Source organism: Phalaenopsis equestris, unplaced genomic scaffold (assembly GCF_001263595.1).
Source record: "Phalaenopsis equestris unplaced genomic scaffold, ASM126359v1 Scaffold000517, whole genome shotgun sequence".
NCBI lineage: Eukaryota > Viridiplantae > Streptophyta > Magnoliopsida > Asparagales > Orchidaceae > Phalaenopsis > Phalaenopsis equestris.
The window spans coordinates 129,464-153,901 of NW_018164957.1; the positions used below are offsets into that span (position 1 = coordinate 129,464).

General features: G+C 34.8%; 1 protein-coding gene across 1 annotated transcript; it reads left to right on the forward strand.

Annotated features, from left to right (window-relative positions):
* The first annotated feature begins 10,744 nt into the window (after nt 1-10,744).
* Nucleotides 10,745-13,140, forward strand: LOC110028607 (bidirectional sugar transporter SWEET14-like). Its single transcript, XM_020730523.1, has 6 exons — nt 10,745-10,787; nt 11,481-11,517; nt 11,620-11,830; nt 11,907-12,068; nt 12,170-12,289; nt 12,949-13,140. The coding sequence occupies exons 1-6, from the start codon at nt 10,745-10,747 to the stop codon at nt 13,138-13,140; spliced, it is 765 nt and encodes a 254-aa protein (XP_020586182.1).
* The last annotated feature ends 11,298 nt before the right edge of the window (nt 13,141-24,438 follow it).

Below are 24,438 nucleotides of genomic sequence, written 5' to 3' on the forward strand. Positions count from 1 at the left end.
ACTATCCTTCCTAGAGCAAATAGTCTGGCTGAGGCTTTCAACAAAACACTGGTACATATTTTGAAGAAAATACTGGATGAAAATAAAAGGGATTGGCACAATAAACTATTAGAAGCCTTGTGGGCCTACCGGACGACTTTCAAGACTCCCACTCAGTGTACACCTTATATGCTCGTGTATGGGTCTGAAGTCGTGCTACTGCTGGAAATCCAGACACCATCTCTCAGAATCACCATTGTCAACCAACTCACAACAGAAGAAAGCGCAAAACTTAAACTTGAAGAACTGGAGAGTCTCGAGGGAAAACAACTAGAAGCACAACAACATTTGGAGCTTTACCAGGCGAAGATGGTACAAGCCCATGAAAAATTGGTTCGCCCAAGGACATTCAAAGTTGGTGACCTCGTACATGCGCTCAAAAGGCATTTTCTTGCATGCCGTAAAATAGGTGGAAATTTCAAGCCAACTTAGGCGGGATCATTTGTCATTGAAAAGGTCTATACAGGAGGAGCCTACCAGTTAGTTGACTTCTACGGTAAAAGACCCATGTTACCAATAAATGGACGATATCTGAAAACTTATTACGCAACCTGATGTCGTTTGCCTCTACTTGCTTTGAATCTTTAAAAACTTTGACTGTTTTGGGGTTATCTATGTGGCCAAATGTCTATGACCGGGTCCAAATTTTGTAATTAACCTTAATATAATGAAAATTTTGAGAAAGAAATTTTAAATTTTAAATTTTCTTCCTTCCACTTTTAAGTATAATGTTCCACTAAATTAAACAAAACTCATACATAAAATAAATAATTCATTTCACCAAAGCAAACTAAATTTAATTTAATAAATACTTTGTTTTGTTCTTGTTCAAGACAAGTTTCGGCCCACTGACATTTTTCCTGTCGCCTTTAGAAAAATGTCAGGACAGAGGCTGATCTTTGCTATCTAGGATGGTTGGAGCCTCACACTAAATGAGGAAATGGTGTCGCGGGGCGGTACCATAGGCTTCAACATGGATTTTAACCAGGTTGACATGGACTACAAAGGTCCTCTCATTGATGTAGTCAGCTGCAAAGAGAAATAGGGATTACCTTCACTGCTGAGGGTGACTGCTAAAGATAATGTATCAAACAAAAGCAAGAATGTGATAATAGAGAAAGATCTGATGGAAGGGCTCATCCGTCTACCCTCACTGGTAGTTATACCGGCTGGAGGCTTAATAGATGCCAATAACGAACGGCTGCTAAGTACTTTGCTTCGCAGGACGCAATGCAGGAACGCCAACTGCAAGAAGCAGAGAGCTTTTCTACGATAAGAACGCAGACGTCAAAGAGAGATGAACAACTTGCTCACCCTTATTCCTGAGGGGGCATAATTATGACCCAGACCTGAAAGAAACTTCTGCTAGTCTACCCACCACGGATGAAGAACCGGGGTTTGTGACAGAGGCAGATACACTCTCAGTTTCAGATGTTTTGTGCAAGGGTTGCCCGAAGTGCAACGTTGAAATACCGACCAGGACCTCAGCATCAGCCATGGGGGCGTTTGTAGAATGCCCAGATTGCAATGTTCTATATTTACAACATTTCAGTACATTGGAAGAGTATACTTTAAGCATCAATGAATCTCAAACTTCAAATTTTATGATGGATGAACCACATGTTCCATTGGAGACGGATCAGTATGTACCGTGGAGCCCAGGGTCGTACATCCCGCTAGAGGCCGAGTCTCATGCTCTAGATCAACTAGCACCAGTTTGGGTTCCTGCCAATGCTTGAAGGAAAGAACGCCCGTGATAGCTGTCAACCCCTGGTATGATATAATACTACAAGATAAGTAAAGTGAATAAAAGAGAATTCGAGTTTTATGAAGAAGTTCACGGAAAGTTCATCAATATACTGGAAGGCCTGGAGCTGTATACCAGGCTTTTCTCCGAAAATGATAAAAGAAGCATTCTGGACTGTATCTTTGATTTAAGAGATAGAGGTCGAGTGATCCTTCTCATGGAAAGAACAAATAAAGAAATGGATGAGAGGAAAGGGAAGAATCACCATCTAGTGCTGCTGTTGTTATAACTTCACAAATAACAGATATGGAAATCCACCTGGGATCCTCATACACAATCAAGTAGATCCGCTACCGCCAATGATAAAATGGATGATCAAAAGAATGGTCAAATGGAATATTCTACCCGCTACTTGCATTCCTAACAGTTGCATTATAAATATCTATGAAGAGGGTGATTGCATTCCCCACATATTGGTCGATCATGATTTTGTGAGGCCCTTCTGCACTATGAGCAAAAGAAATATTTTATTTGGGAAAGAAATCGATATCGTCGACCCTGGTGAATTCGGAGGTGCTGTGGAGATTCCTCTACCAGTCGGTTCAGTGCTCATTCTTAAAGGCAACGGTGCAGATGTCGCCAAACATTGCATTCCAGGGGTACGACACCGTAGGATGTCTGTGACTTTACGCAGGATGAATGACAACAAAATGCCGTATGGATTCCTGTTAGAATCAAAACTGGAAGAGCTACTATCATACAAGCTGTGAGAGGGTTGTACCTCTAAGTGCATTCGAAGGAAACTCTTATCCTGGAGCATGACTTAGAAGGTCTGCTTGATCAGGAGCTCATCATACCTAGTACAGACGGTCAGAGGTTTCACTTTTTTTAACAACATGATATGTATCTGATATATTTAGCCTACAATGTATTCATAGCATGAAATGTTCTGAATGTATTTTAACACGAACTATATATTGTGCTTTTTGTGGTGTTAGCGTATGTTCGATTTGTGACAACTTTTTATTGAAGCAGATTAATGAAAATTTTCCTCCGGAATGCGCCTTTTTGTCAGTTGCATTTTTGTGTGATGGATGAAAGCCACGAACCACACATTGGTTCAGAATTTCAATGAACAAAGAACAAAACAAGAACAAAACAACAAATCAAAGAACAAAACAACAAATCTTTAACAATAAATAAAATGTAAATAAAAATAATCACCAATAAATAAACAAAAAAAACAAATTTCTTTGTTAAAAAAAATCAACCAATTAAAATTAAAACTTTAAAGAGATATTTGAAAAAATTAAATGTGATAAAAATCTGTTGAGTGGTTTCTCTCATTTTCAAAGTTTCTTACTCTTTGTGCGCACAACACAACCATCTTTATTTGCATTAACTCTCTTCACATCCCCACAAAATTTTGCATTCCGCACAAAACCCCACAAAACTCTACAAATCTTCTTCAACAAAATAACCATTTCCACATGACACACTTCTGCAAATTCAACACCACAAGCTTTTTGTAAAATTTTAAATCTCATTTTTGAATACGTACCTAAATTCTAATTCTCATCTTTCGAGGTCGATACCTAAATATCGACTCTCTTCTCGGAACTTATACCTAAATTTCAATTTTTTTTTGAATCAGTACCTAAATTTGGATTCTCATCTTCTAAGGTCGATACCTAAATTTCGACTCTCTTCTGGGAATTAATGCCTAAATTTTAAATCTCATTTTTAAATCAGTACCTAAATTTCAGTACCTAAATTCTGGTTCTCCCTAAATTCTGGTTCTCATCTTTTGAGGTTGATACCTAAATTTGGACTCTCTTTCTGAGATTGATAACTAAATTTTAATTCTTTTTTTGAATCCGTACCTAAATTCTGATTCTCACCTTTCGAGGTCGATACCTAAAATTTGACTCTCTTCCTGAAATTGATACCTAAATTTCAAATCTCATTTTTGAATCATTACCTAAATTCAGATTCTCATCTTTCGAGGTTGATACCTAAATTTCGACTCTTTTCTCGAAATTGATACCTAAATTTCAACTCTCACATTTTTGAATCAGTACATAAATTCTAATTCTCATCTTTCGAAGTCGATACCTAAATTTCGATTCTCTCCTTGAGATTGATATCTAAATTTCAAATCTCATTTTTGAATCAGTACCTAAATTCTGATTCTCATCTTTCGAGGTCGATACCTAAATTTCGATTCTATCCTTGAGATTGATACCTAAATTTCAAATCTCTTTTTTGGAATAGTACCTAAATTCTGATTCCTATATGTCGAGGTTGATAACTTATTTTCGACTCTCTCCTTGAAATTGATACCTAAATTTCAATTCTCCTTTCGAATCAGTACCTAAATTCTGATTCTTAACTTTCGAGGTTGATACCTAAATTTCGACTCTAAATTTCGACTCTCTCCTCGAGCGACTCTCTCCTCGAGATTGATACCTAAATTTCAATTCTCCTTTCGAATCAGTACCTAAATTTTGATTCTCATCTTTTGAGGTCGATACATAAATTTTAACTCTCTCCCTTAGATTGATACCTAAATTTCAATTCTCTTTTCAAATCAGTACCGAAATTTTGATTCTCATCTTTCGAGGTCGATACCTAAATTTCGATTCTCTCCCTGAGATTGATACCTAAATTTCAATTCTCCTTTCTAATCAGTACCTGAATTTTGATTCTCATCTTTCGAGGTTCATACCTAAATTTTGACTCTTATCTCGGAATTGATGTCTAAATTTCAAATCTCTTTTTTGAATCAGTACCTAAATTCTGATTCTCATATTTCTTCTCATATTTCGAGGTTTCTCATATTTCGAGGTTGATACCTAAATTTCGACACTCTTCTCGGAATTGATACCTAAATTTCAACTCTCACATTTTTGAACCAATACATTTTTGACCCAATACCTAAATTCTGATTCTCATCTTTCGAGATCGATACCTAAATTTTGATTCTCTCCCTAAGATTAATACATAAATTTCAAATCTGTTTTTTGGATCAGGGCCTAAATTCTGATTCTCATCTTTCGAGGTCGATACCTAAATTTCGATTCTCTCCCTGAGGTTGATACCTAAATTTCAAATCTCATTAATGAATCAATACCTAAATTCTAATTCTCATTTTTCGAGGTCGATACCTAAGGTCGATACCTAAATTTCGACTACCTAAATTTCGACTATCTCCCTGAGATTGATACCTAAATTTCAAATCTCATTTTTGGATCAGTACCTCAATTTTAATTCTCTTCTTTTGAGGTTTGTACTTAAATTCCGACCCTTCCTATCTTTTCAAAATTGTTACTTAAATTTCAATTCACACCTCGGGATCAGTACTTGCGTATTGATTCCCATCCTCTAGAAATCTCTAAAATTTCATAACTTGAAATCCACTATCCAATCCCTAGCGAGAGTCCCTACTTCTTGACTTGATCAAATATGCACCTGCCAGTATCCCCAACGGAAATAAAAAAAACACACACACACAACTCTACACATACTTCTGGGTCTGTTGACTTAGGAGTTTGTATTGGTTTTTGTTGATCTCGTCGGTCAACACCAATATGCGCGGTGTGCTTGCCCAACACACCACACCTATTGAGGGTCCATTTGTTGACCTCACTTTTGGTTGAGGTTTAGTTTTTCCTCTTTAGTAGCCTAAGGTCTAGCCATATGACATTCCTATTGACTATACTTAGAAAACTAGACAAGGAACCCTTACCATTAGAAATTTTAAACTCTTCTCTACTCAACTTGAAGTTCCACATATTGGTCATAACCTCTAGCACTTAGTAGGTGGGGTCACTATGGTGGAAACTCAAGATAAGTCACCCTTATGACCGTTGGACCTTAGGACCTTGGGTGTTGGTCTATGGCTAAGGCACTTGTTTGCACTCACAATTACTCATTACCTTAAACCCAGAACTTCTAAGCTTTAGTTCCTTGATACTTTTGGAAAACTCCTGTAGATGGTCCCCTAAAACCATTAGCCCTAGGCTAGAGATTGGCTAACACCACTACATAGAGGACCCAAAATGGGTGTTTATTAATCGTGGTTGGTACTCTAACTCTACTAAAATACTCAACCTACCCTATTGCCCCCAAATTCCCCAAATTACCCAGATACTGATGGGACCTCAAATTTGGCCAAATTTTCCAAATTTAGCCAAAATACCCAAACTTCTTCAAAAATCATTTCAAGTACCTTGAAAACACCAAAATTACCCAAAATCCCCAAATTGGCCAAATTACCAAAATACCCGTCTTGGGCTCAAAATTCCAAAAAATCCAAAAAATCTCAAAAATTCCCAAAACCTCCCAAATATTCCCAATTTTATTTTCCTCAACTATCACATGACCCAATTTGGCAAATTTGACCATCCTTGATCAAAACCCACCCCAAAATTGTCCTTTAAAGACTCAAATTTCCCCAAAGTCAACTCAAATGTTCATCACTTTGATCTCATTTTACCCCAATTTCAATCCTATGCTCAAATTCAATTTTGATATGGCCAAAATAGACCAAATCCAAGCTTAATTGGCCCATAATTTGAGCTCAATTTTGGTATAGGTCAAACCCCCAACTTTGGTCACATGACCTAATCTCACCAAATTGAACCCATAGCCTAGTCAATTGGCCCCAATTAATGTTGCAAGATCTTTATAATGTTCCTACACATCAAAATTAACCATAAATTGGCCTTGGTGAAGCCTCAAATCCATTTGATTTTGGTCTAAATCCAAAATTCCCAAATTTAGCTAAATCCAAAATTCTCAAATTTAGCCCCAAATTGGCTAAGTCCCAAAATTTCACCCAATTGATTGCCTTAACCCCTCAATTTAGCATCAAATTTATGTTAAAAACTCTTCATGGAGTCCCTATTGACCATTTACAACAATCAATTTGGAATTATCCCAAGGCTAGCTCAAGCTAGACCCAAGCCTAGCCCAACATAACCAAATTGATTAAGATTCAAAATTCCCTCAAATTTACCCTTCAATTGAGCTCAAAACAAATCCATCTTTCACCAAAGTTGTTCTTTCCATCCTTCACCAAAGCATCCTTCACCAAAGCTGTTCATTATGATCATACACACCAAATGCAACATTTATTTGGGCCAATTGACATGGAACCAAACCCAAGACTTGGTCATTTACACCCACTTGGTCCCATGCACTAAATGTGACCTAACCACCCTAAATCAACAAAATTAACTCCACCTCAGCCATTACTTGACCCCAAAGACTGAGCCAAAACCCATCTAACCACGTAAACTAAGCCATGGACCAAAGGACCCCCAAATTAATGGATCTTATTGCCAAAAATACACATGCTTAAGATATCCTTGCCAAATCAAAACACATTTGCATTAAATTGTTATGATAGAATCCTTTGGATGTCCTGAGCACCTATCCACCTCCCTCTGGCCGGCAAGCCAGCCTATTAGCCAGAAATGGCCAATCCGAGAGCCACTCCCATGGAGCTTCACCCAAATCAAACCTACAAACCTAAAACCTAGAGGCCAGCTCAGCCAAATTGAATTATAGAGCTCCTCTGCCCTCCACCTAAGCACCAAATTACACCCCCCTAATTGGTCATGACAGCTACCATAACCCCCATTTTTATAAAAGGCCACCTCCATGTCCGTCGAATGAAGTGTTGAAAATTTCTTTGAGAGACCTCTCCAAACTAACCATAGAGCTTTCCTAAGATCCCCTCAGTGCATTCTAACTATTTTCCCTCACCAATTTCCACTATCGGAGTTCAATTTTGAGCTTAAACCTCTGCCCAAAACCAGGACAGAACTCATTACACCTCCACACTCCACCAAACACAAATTAACTCTACCCACACCTTCACAATAGTGAAAGAAGCAAATGCTTCATCAAATTACCCTCTCACAAAGCCTCTACCATAGCTCTAGACCAACACTCAAATTCGGTCGTGATCCAAATCATATATAGGCCTCACACCACAGCAAGTGGCTCAATCCCTAGCCTTCTTGGACCCCAACGAACGTGCCACGACCCTCTGATTGAAGCTTCACTTCTCAGAGCAAAGGTATAAAACTTATCTCCCTCCCGAGCCTATTTTGATTCTCCATTTGATTAGGCTTAAATTAATTGCATGATTACCATATGGATGTGTTCGCCTCACTTAGACAAGTTCATAAGATCAAACCTGAAGCTACTTGGTTGAGTCTAGGCTGAGATCTTAGGGTTTTAGTGTGGACGGTCACGGGATCACTCTATCGGGGACAATGACGGGGAGTCATTTGATTAAGCGTGTATCGAATGAATGGCCAAAATGATACCGAACAGTGCTTCTTTACACAAACAGCAGGATGCTTGGCTGCTGGTATGGACGACGACGTCAAATGGGAGCGTGTTGTGTGGAGCTTCGGAGCCGCCGTAGGTTGATGGGGCGTCACGTGGATAAGTAGAAAAAAAGGGCTTTTTCACTTTATTTAAACTCCCTTAACTTTAAAAATCTATAACTTTGTGTAGAAAAATCACAAAATAAAATAAAAATACCCTCTTGCCCAGTGAAAAATACCCTCTTGCCCAGAGAATAGAGGAGAATAAAGTGGAAATAATTTTAAGTCCATGTTATGCATATTTTATTTTTAATTAATTAAATACTTATTTGAATCTTTTGATTTTCAATGCATGTAGACTTATCATCATAGCTTGAATTTTTGGCATATTGTAGTCTCTGTCAAGAAGAACATTCTCTGATTTTTCCAAAGTCAGAGGAGGTCCGTAGACAGATTTTTCCAAAGTCAGAGGAGGTCCGTAGACAGAGGATCACATTTTTCAAGTTTATCTGCATTATTTTCATAAAATAATTATGGAAATTAGCATGTTGGTTAGAAAATTCCAAGAAAATTGTTGAAGGTCCACCATGACTAGAGGAGCTTTTGGAAATAATTTCATGGGTCAAGTCATTTAAAGTGCACCTAATTTTCACAAACACTAAATCACTAAGATAATTAATTTTGGAAAACATAAATATCAAAATGACTTGATTTTTGATCTCTACTTTTATTTATGATCCAGATAACTCACCATAAAAATTTTCAAATATTTTCAGCTCATTTGATAACTTAAGTTGATTTTTAAAGATAAACATCACTTTTGGCATTTAAATGATTTTTAAAAATCAAAATATAACTAAAAAATTTATAAAAACTTATTTTTTGAGTTCTCTGTGATCAGGGGTACATTCTAAAAATAAAATTATATTTAAAATAAAAACTTCATTTTATTAAAAATCCATTAAAATCACAAAAATAATAAAACTAATGGAAATATTCTAAATTGTTTTCTAATCACTTAGGGACAATTATAATACTTTTTCTGGTTTTCTAAACAAAGATATTGAATTTTAAAGCTTAAAAAATGATTTTAAAGGCTAATAATGGGTTTTCATTAAGAATAATTCCAATAAATCAAATAAAATTTAGAAAAATATAAAATCTTCTCCTCTAAGTTCTCTAACCTCAGGGAGACTTTTGAAAAATACAAAACTTAATTTTCCCCATTTGAAAGTTTTTATATTTAATAAATACCAAATAAATTAAAATAATTCTTAAAATTTAGATAAAATTCAAAAAATCATGAAATTTGGTCCAAAGCTTTCTCTAGTCTATTTCTACCTCTCGTAAAAATTTCAAAGGATTAGGAGTTACCTTGGTTAAGTAAGGAATTTTCTTTGAAAAATCCTATTTTTGCATGAAAATAATTATATAAATAAATTCAATTTTAAAAAATCACATTTTCTCCTTTGATGTCTTAATTGACCCATGCATGAGGTAGGATAATAATTTCAAAGTCATTTGAATTGAATTTGATAAATTATGAAGTGTTAGAGTCTTAGGGGCAAATGTGTAATTTTGGAAACTTAGCCTTAATTAACATTTAGGCTTAATTCAAGAACGAAAATGGGTAACCTCTGATCTTAATCAATTTATTTAATGTTCAAAACATAAGAGGTTAATTGTTAAAAACCAACCTCACCTTCTTAATTGAAAAGATAAGTTAATAAACTTCTAAATTATTAAAATTTAGGAAGTTTATTAAAATAAAATGAACCAAGAACTTAGGGGTATGACTCTTAAAGTCAATAATTAATCAATTTAATACCCCCTATTTTGATTTTTAAATAAAATTCAAATCATGAATCATGACCACCTAAAGCTTAATCTTTTCAAAACTAATTAAGACACTCACCTAGGTCTTAAAGGCTTAGTAGTGACTTAGGCTAAATCAGGTTAGGACCAATATGTGGAACTTTAAGTTGAGTAAAAGAGAGTTTGAAATTTCTAATGGTGATAGCTCATTGTCAAGTTTTCTAAGAATAGTCAATAGGAAAGTCCTATGGCTAGGCCTTAGGCTACTAAGGAGGATAAATTGAATCTCAAGCAAAAGTAGGGTCAACAAGTCACTAACTTAAAGGATAAGGAAGAACACACAAGAAAATAAAATTTAAAATTAAAACTAAGCCTATAGATAAGTTATAAATTAGTGGACCCCGCACGAAATATGATGTCTCTGTGCCTGGTACATTTATTACCATACGATATGCGATGTGTCAATGTGCTTGGAAAACTTATTAACTGAGCGATCATTAAATTTTTTTAGAAAGTCACCAACTTGAACAACTTGAAGGAAAAAAAAAAATCTAAAAAAAAAAAAAAAAAAAAATTAAAATTAAAGAAAAGTAAATCAGCACTAGTTATGTGCTTATTTATCACATGAAAACTAAAGAAAAGTACTCTACTATAAAAGCCCAGTTCCTCCCCCACCCACTCACATTCGTTTCCAAGGCTTTAGCTCTCCTTAACCACCTCTGTGCCTAATTTTTGGCTCTCAAACCTTGGAACCCTCATCCTAATATTTCGTTTCTCTCTATTTCTTCTAAATTTAAAGATGCTATCACAACACAACTTAGCTATTTCAGTCGGCATTCTAGGTATGTTCTTCTTCTTCCTCTCTCTCTCTCTCTCTCCTCCCAAATCCTCACTCAGCTTTTCATTTTTCCTATTTTTATTTTCTATCGTAAATAATTGGTCCTCAAACTAAAAGTTGATGTGTGAACTGCATGCTATTGAGACGCTGACGTCCAACTATTTTCATCTAAAACATAGGTTGCCAAAAATAAAAACTGATTATAAGATAACTTAAAAATCACTATAATGATTTACATTATTTTTGCCACCTGAAATCAATACTTTACCTTAATTTTTTTAATAATTTTGTGAAGCCCAAACACATATTAGAAGAAGCCAATTCAATTATTTCTTAAATGTTCTAAATTTATACTACTATTTATATATAATTTTAAGCTACCCATGTAAAAGGTAAAAATTGTTCTCGATTCCAGGATAAGTAAATTTCTAGCTTTCTTTTTTTATTTGTTTCATCACCTTACGCATATATGTACCATTCATCTTGCCAAAACTAAAATTTCTTTTCTGGACTAATTTAGAGTTGGGAAGCAAAGCAATTTCTTCCTTCTTTCGAATATTTCTTGTTGCAGAACTTGATGCCTCTGTCTTCATCCTTAGCCACAAATATACAACATAATAGCATAATATAAATCACTAATTATGTAATCCAATACATAATAACTATCTAATCTGCCTTCACTTTTGAATCTTTTCAGGCAACTGTATTTCCTTCATGGTCTTCTTGGCCCCAGTGTAAGCATCTTCACTACTTCATATCATATATATATATATGTATGTATATATATATAGATACACATATTTATAATGTTGTTAACAAAATTAATTTATGTGCAGGCCAACATTTTATCGAGTATATAAAAATAAAAGTACTGAAGAATTTCATTCGTTGCCGTATGTAATAGCGCTCTTCAGCTGCATGTTATGGATTTATTATGCTCTGGTGAAGACAAATTGTGTCCTCCTAATCACCATTAACTCATTTGGTTTGCTAATCGAAACCATATACATATCTATCTACCTTGCTTATGCCCCTATGGAAGCTAAGGTATCGATTTACATGTCATTAATTGATTAATTAATACTAATTAACATTCTTAATTAAAAAATTCAATTAAATATAGAAATTCACTGCTCGGATTCTTGTGCTTCTCAACTTTACTACTTTTGGGATGATTCTACTTTCGACTCTCCTCTTCGTTCATGGGCATAAGCGTCTGATGGTTCTTGGCTTTATCTGTGACTTCTTCTCTGTTAGTGTTTTTGTTGCTCCACTAAGCATTATCGTAAGTAAATATTTTTTTCTTAATTTTAATAATTATATATATATATATATATATATATTATTGTTATATATTATTAATGTTGCTTGCTTTTATTAATGCAGAGGATGGTCATCCGCACGAAAAGCGTGGAGTTGATGCCTGTCAATTTGTCCTTTTTCTTAACAATCAGCGCTGCGGTTTGGTTAGGCTATGGCACACTGACGAAGGATATATATGTTGCGGTATTAAAATTCAGAATTTTTATTTAGTGCTGTTTAATAAATATATTGTATTAGTAATAGTAACATTTAAATAATAATTTTAATTGAACAGCACTAATTTAGTAATTAATTGAATAATGCAGTTATTATATGATACTTAAATGCTAGTACTAGTCTTAAAATAAATATAACAATTTGAGGCTATACTTCCTAAATGTTATATGAAACTATCTAAGCAAAATTGACGTCGATCCGAAAGCCATTTTGATGTTGTAAGAGAATCCTATAATAAGATAATCAGATTTAATTTCATATTTTTTTTTCTTACAAGTGTTTATAAATTAATGAGCTTGCAATTTCTTAAAAATATATCGACAACTTGTATTGAGTAAAAACCATCTTTTCAAATGTTGAGCAAAACTAATCTTATTTTGATAAAGAGTTATTTTTTATATCATATTCATTAATTAGAATATGGACTAAAGGGCCGATATATCTATAAAATATGTAAATATTCTGTATATAAACTTGAAAAAAGATAGTCTTTATAGCATCTATAATTTGCTGGCCAATTAAAATAGTTAGCCAAGTACTTGAGATAGCTTTTTTTGTAAACTTTATTAATTTTCTTAAATATTGAGATAGCTAAATAACAATTATTAACTTTTTGTTATTTGCAGTTGCCAAACGTTCTTGGACTATTATTTGGTATTATACAGATGGTGCTCTACTGCATCTACAAAGATGACAGATCCAACCCCGTTGATCCTACACATAACGAAATGGTCGTGCCCGAGATAGCGCTCGAAGTCTCTGATGACGCCTCGGCCGGTCATTGTTGCACAAGAGTTGTTATACAAAGAGAGATATAGTATAATTAGAATTAAAATACCTGTATAAGAAGATTTTTTAGGTGTACATCAACAATAGTTTGTATTTGGGTATTGTAATATTGTGTTGTTATGCAAGTATTTTCAAAACTTGCAGATTTTGTTTTCACTGGGCAATAGAAATCTATTCAGAAAATGATTATAAGAGATTTTATAAGACATTTCTGATCAAAATTTAAATTTTTATTATAGTTTGCACTTATTTTATCAATGATATATTTATTGTATTTCTTGATGCTTATTAGTACAAAGAAGGGTGTTATTTATATAAGTATTCTAAGATTTAGGACAGGAAAACATGTAAATTGACAGTAGAAATTAAGCGTAAACATCAGCATGTGGAATCGACGTTAATTACATTATATCAGGACAATTAACGTCATTGATTTATTTCCAATTTAACATCCAGACTTACAATGCAATTGATTTTTTTCAATTTAACATATCTTTTAAGAAGAAAGTACAAATTTTATTATGACATGAATGATGATTAAGAATTAGACTTATGATGTGATATGGAGTCGGTGAGAAGGAATTATTTATGATTCCAAATGAGGAATTTCTTATAAGATATCTGTCATGGCCTAGTAGGTATATTTTGAATTGCAGTGAGAAGTTACTTCATGAAACAAGTTTGGAATATTAATTTAAATATACACATGCAAACAAATTTATCAGCAGGTTCGTTTTGGCAGCAAACAGAAAAGACTAAGTATTGTTTAGTAATTAATGCATGAACTATTAAACTCAATCATTGTTTTGTACCAGGCATGGAAGGTTTTATAGATACGTAGCAGGAAAGTCAGATATGAAGAAAAGGATATAAGAAATTAAGAAATTAAGAAATTAACTATGTTAGTAATTATTTTCTGACTTAGTTGACTTGGCAGCTCTAATTCTACTATAATCTGGGCTGCTTATGTGGTCAATATTGCAGCAAAATTTGATCGTTGCGCGTCTAGTCGTGTGATTACCGGGGCCCTGCTGCTAGAATTCTTTGAAATTGGACAATAAACCCGTTATGAGCTTGGCGCAAAGGCGCTAACCATTGGGCTTCAATATACTATTGTGAGCACATAGGCGTTGTAATAGTGGGCGCCTAGGCGTCAGATGGATAGTTCCAAACTGAGAGCTTGGCTCATCGGCATCTGCCGCTAGGCCCCTATGCGTCCAAAATAGAAATTTATAGTTGGTGCAGTTTAGACTTCGAGATCATAGGAAGAAAATATAAAAATGGTGGAGACAAAGTTTGAAGGGGTTTTTTGTTATGTTTACTTCTATCTTTATGGTGTAGAACAATCAACTTAGGTAAACACCGCATGAAGAACTAAACTTTCATTAAGCAAGTTTTTATGAAATGTGTGATACCATTCACTAGATAAAGCTAAATTTTTTAGTTTCGGGATCAATTAGAATATAGAGCGACTTGGCCCAAAAATTCTTAGCAAAATACTTTCCACCTTCGAAAACGGCCAAACTTTTGAATGATATAACTTTTTTTCTTTCCACCATGAAGGTAAATCTATTTATGAAGTTTGAGAAAGATTTAAGGAACTTTCTAAGAAGTGCCCCCACCATGTGTTGCCTAACTAGTTGATAATTGAGTTTTTTTTTTGTTATAATGAGTTAGTAGAATATGTACTTTTCTTAGTTGATGTTGGTAGATGGAGAATATTTTACTCATTCTTTAAAAATACTTATGAGAAATTTTTTATTCTTATGATATATGATTTTATATTATCTTTTTGAAAATATTTTATTATATGTTTTTTATGTTACAACTTTCTCGTGATAAAAATAAAAAATAAAAAAAAAGTTTTTATGAAGTGACCGTCTAAAAAAGCTTTTTTTTTTTCTAAATTAAAAATATTTATTCTCTATAATAAAAAATTGGGTAGGAAAATGACATCTAAAAAAAAAGCTTTTTTTTTTCCTTACTTCGTGTGCCTTAGAGAGCCCAGTATGAAGTGACCGGAAAAGAGATATAAACTTGCGAGATATTTGTTCTTTACTTGTAAAAAAAAAATTGTTAGCAGATTCAAGCTTAAGGCAAGATAATTTAGAAGAAGAATATTAAAAAAATTTTATGCTTGTTATTTAAAAAATATATAAATTAACTCATGTATTGAGGCACCAGTATCGCCGACATAGATTTCAAAGTAATCAAATGGTTAAAAATGATGGCTCAATGCTGAGTATTAAATCCAAGAGGTCTGATCTAGAGCAGCCATCTGAAAGATTAACAAACAGCTCAAGTCCCCCATCGACGAATCCAATCGACGGGTCTATCTACTGTACCAATCGCCGAAACTCCCAAAAAGCCAGTTGAATGCAACAATCAGACCGACCACTCATACCTCGATAGAAATGACCTCCACGTGGCCAGTCGCTTTGGTCGATCGAACCAAAACTTTTCTACCAGCTATTTACTGTCATACCCTAATTCAAATCGTAATACAAATTTAGTATTACATTAGCAGCTACATTAGGATTTTGGATAGATAAGTGAATCTCATCTGTTGTAGGATTTGCATAATCTCTTAGGGTTCTAGGTTGGTGTTCATTCTCTATTCCTTGATTGTTCAGGTTGTTTTCCATTGTATCAGAATTTCTAGGTTCTCTTCTTAATTTTTTGATCCTTCTAACAGTGCGTTCTAATTCCAAATCGTAGGGTATAAGATTTTCAGGTCCAAATTGACGCATACAATTTGAAATAAGTACTGAGTAATATAATTAACTAAATATAAATATAAAAATAAGTTGCAATTTAAGTAAAAAATTTTCTAATAATCCTAATTTGTCCGTTACTCTGATCGTGGTTTTACTCACTCAATCACTCCCCGGCAACGGTGCAAAAAACTTGACAGCGTTTTATATATGCAATAAAATATAAGATAAATATGGACATATTAAATATTAAATAATTGTAAAGTCACACTTATCACTGCAAGTGTACGTATCGCTCAAGTAATATAGGACTCTAATGGAGTCCTAGATATCAATCCCATAAGAAGTAGTTTAGAATTACGTGCTAAGACTTTAGAAATAAATACTTTAATCACAACAACGACGTTCAATTTGCTTATCTGTCATTAATAGGCAACTGAAATAAATAGATAATTTTAATAACTAATAAGTAATTAGGGATATTAAGTAGGGTTTAATTATTAAGTAGGGTTTAATTTAGGGTTTAATTTTGATATTCAATATATATGAAAACATCCTTCTCCTTGTAAAGAAATTATGTTGAATGGATAAAATGAATTAGTTCAATTTATATTGTGTCAAATAGAAGCATACATATTCTTTACCCTTTGGTCTAGGCATAAAGAACACTGACTAATCCTATGCTTGTTTACTGAATCTGCGGCTAGGCTGAGAGGATACCGGCTCTCACTTTGGAGATCTCATGTTCCCCACACCTGAGGGCTAACATCTACACTTTAGCACCCAAACAATAGGACCAAATTAAGGATTTTAGTCTGTCACTCTAAAATCTCCAATTCTACGCCTGATAATATTATTTCCCTATTTATTTGCACCCAACTTCCAAGGGCTTTGACCTCCTTGAATCATGGATGTAATCTTAACTTTAGTTGTAAAACTCAACATATTTTAACAAGTCCATTGGCCAGATTGAAAGTAAATTAAGATCGAAGTGAAAAGATCATCATAATTTCTTAAATATTTTCATGGCTTCACCAATTCAAATCACTATTTCACAAATCTCGAGACAAGGAGAAAGATAGAGAAAACTACTCAGAACGCATGGGGAAAACACAACAAAACTCGGAATTCATATATAAAATCAAAGTCATATAAACTACAACAAGTAAATAACTTATCTCTAATTTCTCCCCAAGATCACTCCTCGAAGTTCCTCTGAATCTCTTCCTTTCTTTGCATCACACAGAATTCCACTTTGAAGTATCAAGGAGGAAGAAATCTCTCACTTTCCCTCGACCCTTACAATCTCTCGAAGAATTCCTCACTATTGTTACACTCTATTGGAAATTCTATACACTAATGGTAACCTCCAAGGCCTCTAGACTCTCCTGGCTACCTTCAACTCTCTTTTTTTTGACCAAAATCTTCCCTTTAATGATGTGGGTGAGTTTTCCCAAGAGTTGCTTAAGCACCCCTCAAAAATGCGGCCTTATCCATTGTACAAGTACACATAACCGTCGATTCCGCCGTCGCGGCCTCGATGGCGCCATCGGTGGCCTTTTGGAGAATTTGTTCTGTAGCCTTAGGAAAAGCTCGTCATTGGCAGCATCGATGGCACCGTCAGCACCCTAGTTCAAATCTCCACATTTTGGTCCTTTTCGCTCCAAATTCGCTTCTTTTTGCATCTTTTTGCTCCATTGACCCTAATTCATCATTCATGCAACAAAATATCAAAAAGTACCTTTCTTTAAAGTGCAATATCATAAAAAATAGTATAAAATAGGTATGAAAATCTCAACTTATTTTCCTTTGGTTAGACCCCATGGTTTTTTCATTTTTTCAGGTTTTTCACGTAAAAATTTTTAGTGTCATTATCAGTTGTTTTCTTTCTTCTGAGTGTTTGTTGAATTCTCATACAACGCTAAGATGATAATACATTGCTCTGCCGCAGTGAATCTTCTACAACGCATCAGTTTGGCGTTGTTTGTAGGAAGCAAAGTCTTATTCAACAGGGTCTTCAACTCTAAGACATCGTGCCCCTACTTCATTTTCTAATGATGTACATCAACTGGTGAAGGAACCTTCTTTACATCTTGAAATCAGGGGGGGGGGGGGGGGGCATCACTGTAGTCTTGAAAGGTCGCTCACGTTAAGGACTAGGGCGTGATTGTAGATTTGTTGTTTTCTTGATTCTTATTCAGACACAAAATATTTTACAACTTCTTCCAAGCTTGGGGTAACCTTTATTATAATCTCGAATGGTCATTCACATTAATGTCGTGAGCAAAACTGCCATTGGGTAGTCATCCCACATTTCGTTCACACAATAAAAATTGAAAATTGCTCCTAAATTGGGGATAATATTCTTCACAAACAACTCTTCCCCAGCACCACCTCATTGTACTGGAGTTCTTCAACTGGATCAAGATGCTGATCTCTTCAAGGCTCTATAGATGGGCTTTTTTACAAGCTTGCATGGAAAACACTCCGCCGAGGCGCAAAAGCTTCAAAAACATCAATTAAAGAGTTTTCAAAAATTATTCTTGAATATGACTACAATCATATTTCTAAGAAAACTGGTCCATTGAGATCTAAATTGTAGTCTTAAGAAACACAATATCTCCTACACCTCATTCTAGGCTTAATCCATCATAGAAGGATTCACTTCAACCTCCTCCATTACAGGTTGCAGTCGTCAAGGAAAAGCTTCGACATATAGCCTTGGATAGGTCAAAAATTCATAATGGATTTCCTTTGCCACTTCCATAACACTTTACGGTTGTTAAGCAAAAGCTTCGACCAACAAACTAGGATAGGTTAACCATCCTCAGTGGATTTCATATGAATTTATTCATTACAAGTTCATATCATCGAGCATCTCTAGTTATACAACTCAGAACTGGTATTACATCCTTAATGAGTTTTCTTTTCAACCATGCCCATGAAAGTCAAGCCAAAGAGGCAAAACTTGATATGAAGATGCAGAACCACTGGAAGTTGAGCCCATGAGGCAAGACTCAATTTGAAGCTATGACGCTTGATCTTGATATTTTTTATATGTAAGGATTTATGAAGTTGACACCACTACATGATGATTTTAATCCCTAATAATGGCACCAAAAACTTGATCCCAAACTTAATCCCAAGAAAGGCTAGATTTCAATTGTATTTGTAGGGATTTTACGCAAGTATACGTATCATTATCAATTAATATAAAGCTTTTTGATTAAGCCCTTAATATCGATCCCACGGAGATTGAGGTTAATCACAACGGCTTTCAAGAGAATAACTACTCTAGAATAACACGCATAGCTTGGAAAGATGATAAAGGTTTGGTTTTGATGATATCCTACAATTATCACTAAAAAAATACTTCTCCTAAACTAAATACTTAGTGAAAATCAGAAAGTGGGGTTTAATATATTAAAAACACTCTTCCTCATACAATGAAATTAGTGACATGTGTAAAAGTAAAACAAGTAGTGAGAAAGATTGTGACAAATAGGAGCAATTATATTATTTACTCTTACTAGAGATGCTATAAAGAACATTGGTTAATCTAAAGGAATAGTTCTGAAGATGGTTCTGAAGATGGGCTAGGCAGGGAAGATAATAGTTCTCACTCTAGAGTTCCCTCTTATCCGTCCACCTGGAGTCTCACATCTTGCATGAAAACCTAAACCAATAGACACAATAATGAGGCTACCAAATTAGGGGGAATTAGGGGGTTTAGCCTGTCACTCTAAAGTCATCTAATTCTACACCCATCAAAGATTATTTCTTTATTTATTTGCACTCAATCATATGGACTAGATTCTCATCCATACAGTCTCTTGTGATTCTACCACAGTTGATTGAGACAACAAAATCTCAGATCTTACATGTTTTCACAACAGATTTTAACATGCAAGTTGATCAAGTTTACAAGTAAATAAAGACAAAGTAAAATCATCACAATATATTCTCACTCTACTCAATTCTATATCCTACACATGCATACTAATTCATTACTTCATTACAAGAAGGAAGATAATTCATTACAAGAAGGAAGAGTAAAGAAAACTACTCGCTACACATGGAGAAACAATAAGAATTTTTCATTAAACAAGACTTCGAAACCATATAAACAAAGTACTAAATTCAAAACAAAATAAAATTAAAATACTTATCTTTTATGGAATTCAAACTCTCCTTGTATAGAAAAAGCAATCTCCTTACAATCCTCTCCAAGAACAAAGTGAAAAGAAAAGAAGAAATCTCTCATTATCTCTCTTTTTCTCTCACCTCATTGCTCCACTTGGGGCTCACGCCAAAGCCTTCTTCTTCTTCACCAAGCCTTCTTCTCCTCTTCTAATTACTTCAAGAGACTCAAGAGAGTTTTTAAAAATATTTCCAAGCCTTATTTATAATTTCACAAGAGTTTCGTAAGTGTCTCTTCAAAAGTGTCCATAATCAACAAATCTTTCAAAGGGTGCCTCAAGAGCCTCTTCATAGCCCTAAAAAACATCCATATGGCTGCCCAAAATCCTTCTAGAATGTTTCTTTTATTAATTCCAATGAATTACCCAAGCGATACATGAAGTAACCGTTGTTGGCTCCTAAGCGCCATTTTTGAAGCTTAAGCACCAGGCACGGGTACTTAATTGTGCAGTTTCAATTCCTACGGCTCCGGTGTGCCCCGATTCGATCCAATTTGCTTCGTTTTAGTCCATTTTTGTTCTTTTGCTCCCATCACTCCAAATTCTTCAATTTTATGTGCCTACAACCAAAAACACAAGAAAACATACCTTTAAAGTGCAATATCATTATAAAATAAAGCATGAAAAATAGTATATTTTTAGGTGTATCGAAATCCCCCAAACTTAAATATTACTTGTCCTCAAATAATGCTATATTTTTAAAATAATTTATGTAGATTAGAGTTAATGGGTAATCTTTTAGAATTTCTAAAATTTGGTTCTAAAATTGTGATAGTTCATCCTAGAAGAACTTCTAGTGAATCAGACTAGCCCAGGGTCTAAAATATTTATCATCAAACTTAGAAATTTGTTTTCCCATCTCATTCAGAAAAATTTCCCATCTCATTCAGAAATATATGCAGATTTTTCAAACTTTGGATCCCATTAACTTTACTTTCTAGACTTAGGAACTCTCTTAAAAATATATTTTACTAATATATGTATAAAAATCTATCTTAGGATTGTTCTAATTTCTTCACTCTTGAAAGACTCAAGTGAAACCAATTTATAATTAGGACCTCTCCTCAAGCTTCTCCTCACCTTTTTTTTAGCATGTTTTTTTAGGATCTTTTTGTTCCATTATTATTTTTTTCTTTTTTTTGATCTGAGGATTACTATATCTGGAGAAGTCCTTAAATAATTTTGAAGTCTACTCTTAAATAATTTTGAATTCCACTATCCCCCTCTAATTGAAGTCTACTATTCTTCTCTAATGTTAAAACTTATTACTTTCCTTCACTTGAAAAGATGTATTTTTTTAAATACTTTTTAAGGACTTTAAAAGTTTGAAAATAAAAATTCTAAGAATCTTTAGTTTTTCAAATATACAATTCTTCCTACCAAAGATAGTTATTCTTTTTCTCAACCTCTCCAATAAATATCCTTAAATCTAGGTTCACCCTTTCCACTAAATTATCAACTATGATTTCCCGCTCCATTTTTATAATTAAAATTCTAACAATCTTAAGGTGACTTTGTTGACTTCACTTTTGGTTGAGGTCTAGTTTTCCCTCTTTAGTAGCATAGGGTATAGCCATAGGACTTTCCTGTTGACTATTCCTAGAAAATTAGAAACACCATTAGAAATTCTACGTTAGAAATTCTACGCTCCTCTTTACTCAACGTGAAGCTCTACATATTGGTCATAACCTCTACCACTTAGTAGGTGGGGTCACTATGAAGGAACTCAAGGAGAGTTTCCATAGGACTGTTGGACCTTAGGGTCGACCCTGGGTGTTGGTCTGGAGCTAAGGCACTCACTCTCACTCACTATCACCTACTTTCACTTACAACCCTGAACCCAAAATTTCTTGACTTTGATCCTTTAAACCTTTAGGAGACTCATGCAGATGGTCTCCTAAACCCACTGGCCGTAGGCTAGGGTTTAGCTAATCCGTAGGCGACCGTTTAGCTAAGACCAGTACATAGAGAACCCAAATGGGGTTTCCATTGGTCCATGGCTTATTTATGGTGGTTGGCACCCCAATTCTACCTAAAATACTCAACTTGGCCTTTTGCCCCTAAACTTTCCCAAATTACCTAAGTACCATTGGAACCCTAAATTTGACCAAAATTCCCAAATTTACCCAAATTCATCCAAATTACCCAAACTTGTTTAAAAATTATTTCAATCTTTTTGAAAACATACAAATTACCCAAAATTACCAAAAAAATAGTCAAATTACCAAAATGCCTCATCTTAGCCCAACATTTCAAAAATTCCAAAAAATCCCAACAATTCATAAAATATTTCATAATTCCCAATTTCATTTTTCTCAACTACCATGTGACCCAATTTGACCATTTTGACCAAAACCCCCCAAAATTGCCTTTAAAGGCCCAAATTCCCCAAATTCACCTCAAATGTCCATCAATTTGGTTTCAATTTCCCCCAATTTCAATTTTAAACTCAAATTCCCCTTTCATACGACCAAAATAAACCAAATCCAAGCTTAATTGGCTCATTCTTTAAGCCCAATTTTGATCTAAGGCCAACCCCCAATTTTGCCCACATGACCTAATCTGACCAAATTAAACCCATAGCCCACTCATTTTGCCACAATTCATGTTTTAAACTCTTAATAACGATCCTACACATCAAACTTGACCTTTAGTTGGCCTTGGTGAAGCCTCAATTTCATTTAATTTTGACCTAAGTCCAAAAAGCCCCAATGTTGCCCTAAATTGGCCATGCCCCAAATTCCACCAAATTGATTGCCTTAACCGCAAAATTGGCACCCAATTCATGTTGAAAGCTCTTCATGACATTCCTATTGATCATTTTCAACAATCAATTTGGGCTTAGCTCAAGACTAGCCAAATCTAGACCAAAGTCTAGCCCAACATGCCCAAATTGACCAAAATTCCAAAATCCTTGAAATTGAACATGCAATTGTACTCAAAATCCTTTCAATCCTTCACCAAAAATATAATCCTTCACCAAAAATATTTCAATCCTTCACCAAAAATATTCCTTACAATCATCTACACAATGTTGATCAATCAATTGGGTGAGGTTATGGCTAGCCTAACCCAAACCCCCTTTAAACCAAATTGACCCACATGGACCCTTCCACCAAAAATTGACCTAGCCATCTCAAATTGGCCAAACAAAGACCACCACAACCAAATTTTGGACATTTTTGACCAGGCTAAATCCCATGGGACCACCCAATTGATCCATGGCCCAAAGGATCCCTAAATCAAGGGATTTACTTCTAAATTTGCTTAAGCTAAGGAGACTTTTTGCCAAATCTAAACACCAACCCATTTAATTGTTGTGGCAGATTCCCATTGCTAACCTGACCTTCTGGCCACCTCCCCTAGCCTTGTTGGCTAGCCTAGTTGCCGTAAGATGGCCAAACTGAGAGCCACCCCCATGGAATCAAACCCAATTCAAACATAGAGGCAACCTCATCCCATTTGAAATTTAGAGCTTCTCTGCCCTCCGCCTAAGCAAGCTTTTTCACCCCCCAATTTTCCATGGGAGCCACCCTAAGCCAATTTTATAAAAACCTCACCTCCATGGCTATGGAGGAGGTGCTAAAAATTTCTTAAAGAGATCCCTCAAAATTTCTCCCAAAGCCTCTTTAAGACTTCCTCAGTGCAACCCAATGACCAAAGGAAAATATGTTGAGATTTTCATACATATTTTACACTGATTTTGATGATATTACACTTTTAAAAAAGGTATTATTGATGTTTTGTTGCAGGTATGTTGAATTATGGTTATTGGAGCAAAAATGACCAAAATATGAAAATTTGATCTTGGACGCTGACGGCGGGCTCGACGCCGCCGACGTCGGGTTTTTCCCGAGAGTCCAGAATTAAATATTTTAGAAGGCCGCCGATGGTGCCATCGAGACTGTCGATAGAGAGCACGTTGGTTCTCTCAACATATGCAATGAATGTGGACAATTGTTGAAGGAATGCTTGGGCAACTCTTGACAACTTTTCTACAACTTCAAAAGAAATAATTTGGAGGCCGAAAAATGGGGTGTCTGCTGAGTTTTTGTTCTTTGTGGTGCCCATTAGAGTGTAGAGAGTGGTTAGTATTGTGAGGAATTCCTTGAGGGATTGTAAGAGTGTAAGAAAAGTGAGAGTTTTCTTCTTCCTTACCGCTTCGAAGGAGAATTTTGTGTGCTGCAAAAAAATGAAGAGATTCAGAGGAACTTAGAGGAGTTTTGTTGGGGAGGAATAAGAGATAAGTTGTATTTACTTATTGAAGTTTGTATGACTTTGCTTTTATGTAAAAATTCCATGATTAGTTGTATCTTCTCCATGAGTTTTGAGTAGTTTTCTCTGTCTTTCTCCTTGTCTTGAGATTTTGTGAAATGCTGATTTGAATTGGTTGTGCCATGAGAATGTTAAAGAA